Source organism: Pyrgilauda ruficollis, unplaced genomic scaffold (genome assembly GCF_017590135.1).
Source record: "Pyrgilauda ruficollis isolate IOZ18807 unplaced genomic scaffold, ASM1759013v1 scaffold143, whole genome shotgun sequence".
Classification (NCBI taxonomy): domain Eukaryota; kingdom Metazoa; phylum Chordata; class Aves; order Passeriformes; family Passeridae; genus Pyrgilauda; species Pyrgilauda ruficollis.
The window spans coordinates 197,247-209,373 of record NW_024512877.1 but is presented as its reverse complement, the minus strand read 5'-3'; the positions used below and the strand labels follow the sequence as shown (position 1 = coordinate 209,373).

The 12,127-nt window shown below is 51.4% G+C and overlaps 1 protein-coding gene across 1 annotated transcript in view; it reads right to left on the bottom strand.

The window, feature by feature from the left end:
- Window positions 1–5,343: 5,343 nt before the first annotated feature.
- PGM2L1 (phosphoglucomutase 2 like 1) overlaps window positions 5,344–12,127 on the bottom strand; it is a 26,277-nt gene continuing 19,493 nt past the window's right edge. The window contains exons 10-14 of the mRNA XM_041460372.1: window positions 11,096–11,189; window positions 10,583–10,712; window positions 9,988–10,177; window positions 9,668–9,801; window positions 5,344–8,804 (exon numbers count right to left, since the gene is read on the bottom strand). Coding sequence (XP_041316306.1) covers window positions 8,702–8,804; window positions 9,668–9,801; window positions 9,988–10,177; window positions 10,583–10,712; window positions 11,096–11,189 — 651 coding nt within the window. The 3' untranslated portion in view covers window positions 5,344–8,701. The remainder of the gene's footprint in view (window positions 8,805–9,667; window positions 9,802–9,987; window positions 10,178–10,582; window positions 10,713–11,095; window positions 11,190–12,127) is intronic.

Genomic DNA, 12,127 nt, shown 5'->3' with positions numbered 1-12,127 from the left:
GGCACACGGGATGCGCGGCTCGGCCCTCGGGTGTTTGCTTGGCACAGCCCGGGAAAGCCACCGGCAATACCTGAAACTGTCCTCCTGGACGTTCCTGGAGCCTCGACTTGACTTTGACCATGTACAGCTCACTTTCCTAGTAGATTTCTATTTGACAGGCGCAAAGTTAAACTTGATTTCTTTGTTTTTTTCCCTTTTTGCTGCAAAGAGAACATGTCCAGCTGCTCCCCCCGGGAGGTGACGTGCTTTTGCGAGCCCGTTTATCCATAAGGTTTTGTTCAATGACATTTCCAGCTCGTTCTAGGCACAAGGCGATGCAGCTGTAGGAAACGCCTCCGCCGGCTGCGTGCATGTTCCCCGGGGCACGCGGGGGCAGCCCTTTGACTCTAGAATGTAGCGTAGACCTGGCTGTCTCGGCACTTTGTAATTTAAAACGAGCCAAGCAGAAGCGCCCGCCCTAATTCCCCTGCCCGTGTTTGCTTTAGTGCCTGTTACTATATCCTAGAGCAAATATATTGAAAGCTGCACCCACTCCATCGTCTATTTTCTATAAAGCTCCTTGCAAACGATTTCCGAATATCCCCGCGGCTGAGGCGAAGTTATTGTGGTCGGTTTGCCAGAGGAAGGCAGCTCTGGGCTCCTCTGCTTTCATCGGTGCTTAGGAACTTCTCTTGCTGAGCCGGTTTGGTGGCCAGGCATGCACAGGGGTTTTGTGTGGCTTGTGCACAGATCTCAGGCTCTGCCAGTCCTGATCCTTCCCTGGCAGCAGCACGGGGGCTCGGGAACATTATCCAGGTAACAGTTTTCTAAAGCAATTTTTCTCTGCCGGGCGGTTTGCTCCCTAATTCACGAGGTGCCGGAGCGCCGAGCATCTCCGGCTGCGGGGCTTCCCCAGAGGAAGCTGCAGCTTTTGGAGCGTGGCATCTTCAAATGCTGAGTTCCGGTGCTGGGATGGAAACCGGAGCGCTGCGTTTGACGCGTCCGCGTTCGCCTTTCCCCGCAGCGGGAGGCTGGTGCGGGCAGCGCGGGTGCTGTGCCGGGGATGCTCGGGAGCAGCTGGTGCCCGCTGTGCTGGCTCTGAAGAGGGAGTTCGGTGGGAGTTGTGTTCCTCCGGCCCGGCTGCGTGTGCACTCAGCTGCCAGGTGGGAAGCGCGGTTGTTTCCATGCCGGGCATGCCTGGAGGCTCCGGGAGGGATGCAGCCCGGTGCAGGGGCTTTTGCATTTTTCCCCTTTGAAATTCCTGCCCTTCAAATCCCGGTATCGAGGTGGGTCGGCTGGGAAAGGAGAGCGGGAGCAGAGCCTGCGGCTGGGCTGTGCTCGGGTGGGGATACAGCACTGGGAATCACTATGATTTTCCTGGATGTTCTGAGCTGGTCCTGCTGAGCAGGGAGCTGGTTCCCCACTCTGTCCTGGCTCCTGGGGAATGCTGAGATCCCCACGGCTCAGCTCCTTGTGAAACTTGTTGAATTTTGAAGACCTTTTCCTGAGGTTTTCCCCCACTGTAGGTCCTTGTAGGCTCCGGTGCTACCTTGTCACTCCATGCAGTCAGCTACAAGGGGAGAAATCTCAGCCTGCCTTCACCTTCACTCACTTCCCCACCTCCCCTCCCTTTCCCACCCCGGTGCAGCCAAACCGCAGCCCCTGAGCAAAGGGGCTTGCACATCTGGCACATCTGTGTCACACACCCAGCTGTGACTCCAGCATCCATTCATGGGGACAGAGATGGGAGCCCTGATGAGGATGAGCACGGTGCAGGGAGAAGCCTGGAGGAAGCAGGAGAAGGGGGATATTGGAGCAGGGAACAGAGCACCAGTCTGGCAGCAGGCGCCAGGCTCTGGCGATAGATAGGGGAAGGAAATCGCCCCCAGGCAAAATGAGAAATGGCCAAACACTCCCTGACCCCAAAGCCCTTTCTCTGAACTCGTGGCTGGTGTGGGCAGCTGGTGGCTTCAGCTTTTCCTGAGGCCAGAGGGAGGGAGGTGGTGGCTTTTGGTGTTGGTGCCAGGGATGAGGACACATCTCCTTTTGGCACCAAAAGGCTCAGACCATCCTGGCCCTCCAAACTGGGTGCATGAGGCCCCTCCAGGGATGCCAAGCCCACCCAGGTGATGTGCAGGGGGTAGGATGGGGGTGGATAAAGCTACAGCTGTGGGAGCACAGTTCCTGTGGCTTGTTAGCATCAATGTAATTCTGTACAGCACATACCCCACACATGACAAAGGAGCAGGAGTAGGGAACCTCTGGATTAGGGCATTGTCACTGAGCTGAGACTCAAAATGTGCTTTTTGGGCTCTCAAAGAAGGCCCCATGTTTGCAGAATCCCAGCTGCCATCACATTTACGTACAGCCCCTTTCCATGAAGGAATGTGGACCCTCCCAAGCTGATGGCAGGAGCTGATGGCAGGAGCTGCTGCCTGAGCACAAAGTCACCCCAGCAGCTGCTGGAGCCGAGGGAAATGCAGGATAGAAACAGCATCTGTGATAGGAACCAAGCAAAGCATGCTCAGAGCCCCCTGCAGTGGCTCATCACCAAAACAGAGGGGGGAAAAAAGCCAAAAAATGTCTATTTATATGCCCTGCATATGAAATGTGAGTGGTGCTTTGCAACCAGCACAGGCTTTGAGATCTGCTTTTCCTTCCTTGTTTTCCAAAGCTCAGATGTTCCCTGGGCCGATCCAGCGGGCAGGCAGGAAGGTTTGGCTGGGGTGGGGGATGTGGGTGGGCAGCCCTGGCCGCCCCCAGAATGTCCTGGAGTGTTCAGGTGCTCATGTCATCACACCAGGGTATCCCCTGGTGGCCCAAGGTGCCCAGGAAAGAGGCTGAGTGTGGTTCTTTAGTGCAGACGAGGCCAAAACTCCAGCGTGGTGATGGCAGCTGGATTTATCCAGGAGAAATAGCTGGGCTGGAGCATCACCCTTGTCCTCACTGAGCACAGGGCTGTGGTGCTCCTGCACTGGGGCAGGGAAGAGAATGAGCCACGAGCTGCCTCGTCCTCACAGAAGCACGCAGAATTAATGATAATTAATTCTCCCCAAGCAACTTCACCCCTCACAGCCTACACACCAGACTCCTTAGTCCTCAGATTCCCTCCTCCATTATCGCAAATTAACTCAAACCTTCAGAGGGAGGAAAAATACCCTCTGCTTTTCATAGATTCCTTTAGGAAAAGCAAGACAGGGATGCTACCCTCATACCTTGGAGGAACTGAGGCACAAACAAAGCAGGGTGGAGTTCCTGAGAGCAGGGAAGGGTTTGCACAGGGGAAAAGCCCCACAGAAATGGATTTGAGTCCTCAGCAGGGTTCGCTTGAAACACTGGTGGCTCGGGACCACCACACCCAGGACAGTGCTCTGTTTGTCCTTCCTCTGGTTCAGGGGTGGCTCCTGTGCCCTGCCAAAGGAAGGGGGATTGTCAGTAAGGATTTCTGCTGTTTATCTAGGGATGTTTCTAATTAGCCAGGCTGGGATGTTTCTGGGAGATGGGCGTTCCTTGCTGAGCACAGACCTGTCCCCAGCAGCAAGGAGGGGCTGGAGGTGACACCAGCAGGGATCAGGGGCTGGGGACACTCAGCTTGGCCAGGGGGCAGGTTGAAGGCCCTGTGTGTTTTCCCCAGGCCTGGCTCTGGGCAGCCCCTCAGGGAGCTGGCACAGCAGTGCCCAGGCAGATGGGGAAGGATGTGTTTCCACTAATCTGCCCCAATCTGGATTATTTTTCCAAATAAACCTCTGTTCCCAGCTGTTTCAAGCAAGTTTTTGGCACGCTGGGGACAGGTGGGATTCTGGGGATGAGGGAGAAGCTGGCAGGGTGGAGGAGACAGAGGGGATGACATCTGCTGGGTGTCCCTGTGCCAGCAGGCTCCCATCAGCTGCACTGAGAGGGGGACTGAGCCATCTGAGGTGCTTTTGGCAGCGCAGCACCCAGATCCTGAGGCTGGGATCATCCATGGGGCCTCAGGCCTTCGCTGACGTTTGCTCCTATCAAAAACCAGTGGAAAATAACTTGTGTTGAGGGCCTGGTGTCCCCCACCCGGGGCAGAGCTGGGATCCTCTGCAGCTCCTGTCGGGATAAAACAGCCAGAAAACAAACGCCTCTGGTGCTGGCTGTCCCGGCGGATGCACACCAGCCAGTTCTGGGGCTTTGGGGAGCTCCCAGGGAGCCAGGATCACCCCAGGGCAGATGAGAGCAGCTCCCTGTCCTGCCTAAGAACACACGGGCACCGGCAGCCCGCAGAGCTGCTCCGTCCTCCCGGCACGTGCCCCAGCCACTCGCCAGCCTGACATTTACAAATCCCTATTTTTAGATGATCTTCATCACTTCTAATTGTTCAGGCTGCCCAGCTTCAGAAATGCTGCTCTGCTTGGGCAGGATGGGTCCCTGAGCCCATTCCTCTCTTCCCCTGTGCCTCAGTTTCCCTTTTGGCAAGCTGCAATTGAGGGGCTCCCCTTGACTCCGGGGCCCAGGTTCTGGGGCTGTTGCTCCCACTCCCGGCCCTCAGGCGGGATTTCAGGGGCTCCAGCAGGATCCATACACCCAGGCAGCACTGCTCTGCTTCCCCAGCACGGGACCGCAGGGAGCAGGCACCCTCAGCCCTTCAGCAGCCATTCCTCCCCCAGCAAGGAGCAGCCGAGCAGGGTGCATCCAGCAGGGACAGGCTCCGGAGAGCCCAGCCCAGGGACAGCCCACACGGGCTGGGCTCGGCCCATCGGTGATTAATTTAGTTACTGAATTAACATTTAAATTGACAAGACCCGAATGCGAAGCCAGCACTGCTGCCTGCCAGCACTCACCAGCTTCCAGTGATCCTGGCTGCTCCCTGCTGGATGTCCCCAGGTCCTGGTGCTCTGCCAGCCACACAGAGGGACCCTGGAGTCCCCAGGAGATGCTCTGGTTCCCCACACTGCTCCCACGAGCCCGGACCAGCCCAGTGTTGCTGTCCTGGAAGAAATGTCTGTGTTCAGCAGGGACAAGGACAGCAGGTGCCAGTCCTGGGCTCCCCCTCTCCCTGCTGAAGGGCACCCCAACCCTGAACTGCCAGGGGTCCTGCCTGGCCCTTGGCTGTCCCCCACACTGAGTTGGGAGGAGAGGGGCTCAGGGATAGCAGCCTAAAACAATAACAGATCCCCTGGGATGAAGCCTGCAGCCATCACTGAGGGGACACTCCGGGTCCCCATCAGCCCCAGGGACACATCTCTCCACAGGGAGATCTCAGTGCCATCAAAAGGAGGAGGCTCTGAACAGTCTCCTGTTCCCAGGCCTCACCCAAGTGGCACATGGATATCCCTCCAAGCCCAGCTCAGCTTCTGGGGCAGAGGTGTTTGGCTAAAGAAGACAAAGAAACCCGGATTGAGACCACAAAGGGAATATTTTATTACTTATAACACTTCATTCAGCTAAATCCACATAGCAGTACACAGAAAGTCTTCAGAAAAGTGCAAATTCTCACTCTGTATTTGTAATACACCCTAGTTTTACAGAACAGACATCAGGCAAACAGGAGTACAGATCCAGAGCCCCCCAAGATTCCAGGCAAGGGGAATGATGCAACTTGAGATACTTCAGTCACCTGTACAAAGCCGTTCTTGAGCAGAGGGAATCAAGCTGGACTGTAACCACCCATGTGTCACCATGCAAGGAGCCCCCTCTTAGTTGGGGAGAGGACAAAAAGGGGAGGGAAGACAAAACAAAGTGATAACAGTATCAGTTTTAAAATTAGAGACCATCCAGGTGCTTGCTGAGGCAGCACACACGTCCCACCCTGCCCAAGTGACAGACCCCATTGCTCCTCTCCTGGCTTCCACCGGCGTCACACAAACACTTCTGCAAGCAAAGGGGAGCTGGAACCCCCCAAACCCTCAGGAGCCTGGCAGGGAGGGCACACAAAGTGCTGCCTGAGCCACAGCAGGGATGTGGGCATGCAGGTACCCAAGCACAGAGCCCTGGACACAGAGAGCTCCTGTCCCAGGCCCACAGACACAGCTTCAGAGATTAAACCTGTCACAGCCAGGGGACAAACCCCAGCCCTCTGTGTGTTATCAAACACTGCACATAACACACTGGCTGTATGACCACAGCTTCAGCCACTGCCCAGCCTTTGACAAGGTGTGTTTTACCTGGAAGCACTCAGAAACAACATCCACAGCGTCCTTTGATCTGTGACCTGCTTTCTGCTCAAGTCAGAAATGCCTTTGTTCTTATCTGAGAAGTGGGAAAGAACAGCTGAACTCAAGGAAGGCTGTGCACAAGCTGAGTGAACTCTACCACGATGCATTACAAAGTTACAGGGCAAGGAAACGAGAATTCCAGTCCTTCACAGTAACAGAAGTAAGGGATGCGAGATCAGAGGGAGGAGATAAAGGAGTTCCACAAATGGAACAGTATAAATATACCAAACAGTTCCAATACAGTAGGAAAACAACAGTAGCAGCAGTTTCAAAACAGCAAATAGTTCTTATACCCTGAAAGTACATCCAACACGTTGTGCCTGCTGCTGTCCTCCCAAAAGCATCACTACAGCTACAGCTCCCTGTCAGACCTATCCATGGGGAAAATCCCAGACACAGAACACCCCACAGCTGGGTTTTCTTCTTTAATTAAGGACAGTTAGACTACGAACAGTTACCAGCTTCTAACAACGCTTATTTGAAAACATGTTCTCAGTTTCTTGCCTACTTGCCTACTGACACAAAGCAGATCTCCGGGAAGCTGCAGATTCCTGCTCTTTGTAGGAGCACAGCCATCACTCACAAGACGTGACTGCTACAATAACACAGCTGGGCTCACCACACACACACACACTATGCTTTTTACAGTGTTTGTTCAGAATTATGTCCCAAGTCACTTGTTCTCTTCACTGCCTGGAGAACAAAACCCTCAGTGCCTCAGGCTTTACTCTGCTGCCAATGGAAGGAATGGCAGGAGCTCCTTCAAGTTCAGTGCAGTGGGGATCCAGATCTGCACCCTTTCTTGGAGAGCTGAAGGCAAAGCAGCAGTCAGAAATGCCTTCCCAGCCCTACCCAGCACGGACAACAACAAAAGCATCCTCTGAGTGTGTCTGGGTTTGCCTATTTCCCCCACCATGTCAGTCAAATGTACAATCAAGGTACAAAAAACCCAAGCTTTTGGCATGAGATACATTTCACTCACTGGCAGAACAATTTGGAGATACTTTCTCTTAAAATAAGAAAATAAATAAATAGCAGTGACAGGTCAGAACTTGTGCAACACAGACCTTCTCTAGTACATGTACATTCATAGACACTGAAATACTTCTCCATGGACATAGTGCAAAGCTGCTGGCAGCAGGAAACCCCCAAACCTCAGGGCTCTCTGAAGCCATGGAGAGGCAACACACACAAACCCACCCTGTGCCATCCTGTGGCATCCAGCTGCGAGGGCATCATCAGAGGAGGATGAATTTGGAGAGGCAACAATAGTGGCAGAACAACAGCTTGGACTCCAGGGCACCCTGGGCTCTTCTCCCATCATCTCAGCACAGATAAAACCCAGCACTGAATTGCTGCTGCTTCTCTTTACGTGCTGCCAGTGACAGCAGGGAGCTTCCAGAACCAGCTCCCCTGTGCCAAAACAGGGCCTTCATTACCCAAAATCCAATATAATAACCACAAGGAGAACTTGAGTATTGGTTTGGGTGGCTTTTTTGGAAAATGCGATTACAAGTCCCACTTGCTACTTGAGCAAAGGGAGAAAAACAAATGAGAGAAGCTGTTAAAGAGTTACCCTTAAAGAATAATTTGCAAAGTGCTATTCTAACAAATTACCTGACAGGCCATGACAAAAAAAAAATTTAAGAAATCACAATTTAGTAACTGCGTCAGTCTCATCTTCACTTTCTTCCTTGGTTTTGTTGGGTTTTTTTAATACACAGACAATATAAATACAGGCCAGCAAAAACCAAAAAGTCACTGACTAGCATTTAAATCAAGTATTGAATACAGAAAAGCAAGAAAGCTTAAGACCCTGCAGAGATGTGGGACAAAAAGAGCCTGTGGCAGTCAGAAGGGGCAATTTTACCACGGAATGACCAAGTTCCTGCTCCTTTGGAAGCCTTGGAAAGGCACCAGGCAATTCCAAGCCCAAGCTGCAGCTGTTGTCACTATTGTTTCACTGCCAATTATTTTAAGACACACACAGGAAAGCTACAATGCCCAAGAACACCTTTACCAACAGAAGAATTATTAAGCAGCTGAAAAATGTCAACAATTTGCCTACACAAGAAATGCTGAGCTCAGCTCTGATGCCTCTGGAAGTGCAGACCTGTATGGAAGGTCTCAGAGCTGCAGGGAAGAAGCAGCCTTTGTTGTCAGTTTGGAGTGATCGCTCCTTTAAAACTTTAAACAAAACCTTTTCACACACAAAAAAAGAGGTGTTTTAGTTACCTGAACTGAATTTAAGACAAGATGTAGCAGCTAAGCTCAGCTGCCTCAAAGGTACTTGGGCAGTTCATTTGCATTGATGTGGGTTAATTAAACTTTTGGTCAAAAGGACTGAAAACTGCAACAATAAATCCTACCCTTTCCTCTGACCTCCTCTCCTCATCCCAATTTGGTGAAAAGCCTGACAAAAGAATGCTTCTTCTGTACAGAAAAAGAATGCAGCTGTTTCAAACACACACACACACAGAGATGAGACTGGTTCTGCTCCTGGGTCCTTGGTTCGTGCCGTGCCTCCTCCAGCCCGGGCCCTACGCAGAGCGCCAGGTCAGCCCGTTCTTGGCAGGCTCCAGGAAATCCCCAATCAGAGCCTCTATCAGCTTCTGCAGCTCTTCTTCCAGCACGCTTCTGTCACTGCAGGGAAGAGCAGGCCCAGGTCAGAGCTCTGGGAAACGCCCAAATACAAATAAATTACCAGCAAGACCCGATGGGGACGGACTTGCTCTGTTGTGCTTCCTACCCCTCCAGGTGTAGGGACTCCTGCTGTAACAAGCTCCTTTTCAGCAGGATTATCATGGAATCACAGAATGCCTTGGCCTGGAAGGGACTTGAAAAGATGGTGCCCAGAGCCCTCTAGTGGCCTTTTTCTCCTTTAATTAAATTAAGGTCAATTAATACTGCTGTAATCAGGTGGTGAGGCCCGGGCACAGGTTGCCCAGAGAAGCCCCACCCCTGGGAGTGTCCAAGGCCAGCATGGAGCAAGCTGGGATGGTGGAAGGTGTTCCTGCCCATGGCAGAGGGGAGGAACAAGATGGTCTTTAAGGTCCCTTCCAACACAAACCATTCCATGATTCCATAATCGTGAAGAAGAGGTTCTGTGGTGTAAGCTCAGCCTGGATTTCCCCCCACACTTTAAAAATGGAAGTGGCTCAGCCCAGGTGAACGACATCTGGTTCCTCTCCCGCAGCTCGGGGTACCAGCAGATTCCCAAAGTGGGAACCCACCTGGCTGCAAACACGCTCAGCAGCAGCAGCACAACCCCAGGAGAGAGGGAACAGCCTGGATGTGACACTCTGGTCCCGCTGACAGGGCGAGGGCTGGTCACAGGCTGGACTCTGCTCTCACAGAGCTCTCCTAGCCTAAGCCATTCTGTGATTTTGTCACCTGAGCACTTTTTAACTCTAAGGAACTGGGTTTGTTAGGGAAGGCTGCTGCAGCAGAGGCCGAGGGCCCCCGTGGCGTGCTGCTGGGGGCACAGCAGGGCTGTGGGCACTGACCTGTGCCCGGGCAGCGCACACATCTCGGCGTAGTACTTGATCTTGGGCTCGGTGCCGCTCGTGCGCAGCGTGGCCACGCAGCCGTTCTGGAAGGTGAACGTGATCATCTGGCTGCTCTTGCTCACTGGCAGCACCTGCAAAACAGCAGCAGCCCCTTACAGCCACTGCAGCAGCACTGGGAGCTCAGGAGCTGCAGCAGCATGGGGCTCAGCGAGAGAGCAGCGGTCAGCGTGTCAGAGTAACCACCACGCTCCCCATCTGCCTCTTCCCCAGGCATTTTGGGTTCTGCAGCCCTCCTCTGCTCAAACACTCCAACTCACCGACTTCTGGCTCAGCTGGCTGCTGTCGTAGCCCGTGGTGATGTCCCTGACGTGCAGGACGTTGTACGCCCCGCAGCACTTGGGGTACGACTGGGGGCCGTCGAAGTTCCGCAGCCTCTCAAATATCCTTTTGATGGTGGCAGGGTCGTAGCACAGGAAATAGGAAGTCTTGGATATGTGATACCCATACCTGGAGGAGATTGATGTTTTCGTTGTAAGATTCAGAGGGTTTTGGCTCGTTTGGTACCCAAAAGATCTCAGTACAGGGCTTAATTCTGACCAACACCACCCTTGTTTTATTGCTGGGATTGCATCCCTAGCCATTCCTTCCTGCTGTTATACACCCCTTCAGGCAGTGGGAAGCTATTCCCTGTGTCCTGTCCCAAATCCCTCTCCAGCCCTCCTGGAGCCCCTTGTGGTATCTGCTGTGATGGGCTCTAATCCATGCATGCTACATCAAAAAACCCACAACAACTCACAATGAGAAAGCATCTGAGGAACACAAACATTTACTTATAGTCAAATAAATATTCCTCAGATGACTCCCAGCTCTAAAACAGCAGAGTAGAATATTCTAATGAAAACCACCACTCACATTTCATAAATGTCAACGAGTTTCTGTGCCAGGGTCAGGCCCTGGCCCTGCAGAAAAGTTGCCATTTCTGCAGTGACCACAGCTGCACTCACTCCATCCTTGTCCAGCACTGATGTGCCACACATGAAGCCTAGGCAGAAGAAAGAGATGGTGGAAAAATAACCTGACAGATTATCACACTGATTTACCTGAGTGAAGCTCTAACCTTTGATCCTGGAAAGGAAAATTGGCCAGTACATGGAGGCTGCTTTATTGCTGCACATGCAGCAGAACTCTAATGAACTTGGGGGTTATAGGGCTGCAAAGATAAGCAAACACCAGAATCAGCAAGTCAGATACAATTTATTATGGGAGTTGGCAAGTCAGTTTGGTGAGAGCAAAATATCCATGCTATTAACTGCTAGGATAAAAATTAAGCACTTTTTCTGTGTGTTTCATTTCACAGCTAAGATCAGTCCCTCCTCACATCCCCCCTCAGTTCTCAACAGTTTAAAGGGATACCAGCACTCATACCAATGGACTCCTCAAATGCAAAGAGAACTTCTTTTCCGTTGTCTAGGAGATTTTTTACTCTGCTCCCAATCCATTTAAAACCAGGGAGTGTTTCCTAAAAAAGGGGGGGAAAAAAGGAGTGCTTAAAATACGTATTTTCAATTTAGATTCAATTCAAAGAAAAAAGTATAGCCACTGTTCCCTTCACTTCAGACTAAAAGAAAAAAAAAAATCCAAAAACCAAAACACCAACCAAAGAGAAAATATAATCATGTATTTTGAATTTTAGGGTCAATGGGAAAGACTGCTGTATAGTCAAAACTCTAAAGCTTATGGACGTTTTCTGGGGCTTTTTTTGAAGACATTTCCTTAAATTTAAATCTAATTAATTGACAAGCAGAATAGGGACAGTAAAGAAGCATCAGACAAGTCATATCTTCAGTTTTATGAGGAGTCCAAGGCCAAGAGCCACTGGAAAGGATTTTCCTAGTGGATACTCAACTAGGACACGAGTACCAAGCCAAGGAAAAAGTGTGTCAGGGGCTGTGGTGCTCAGATCACATCAGATCATCTGTGCTGCTCATCAGATGAGACACAGTTATTGAGGAGGAAAAGCTAGAAACATAAAAGCCACGCTTTCAGCTGCTGGGAGGGGAGAGCACTGTTCTGGGGGGTTTTACACAAATCATGCAAAAGCAGTCGAAGCTTAGAAACCACTGTTCTTGGAGAGAAGGGAGTTACAAATAAAAAGGAGAGGGAGCTTTTAGGGAAGGCCCAGAGGTTGTGTAAATTCCTAGCTTCTCTTTTTCTTGCAGTCAAGTATGTCCTTTTTCAATTAAAACAAAACAAAACAAACAGTACTTGGAGAGAGAACCAAATCCACTACAAGGAACTGAAGCTGACTCTGATTAGGCTTATCTGGCCAGTCACTCAAAATGGTTTTCACAGTTCCTTTCAATTTTAAATTGCTCATTTTTTTGGGAAAATATTTATTCCTATTGCACATGGATTTAATTAAGACATGTATAAATGAGGCCTGGCCCTTTGTATGTT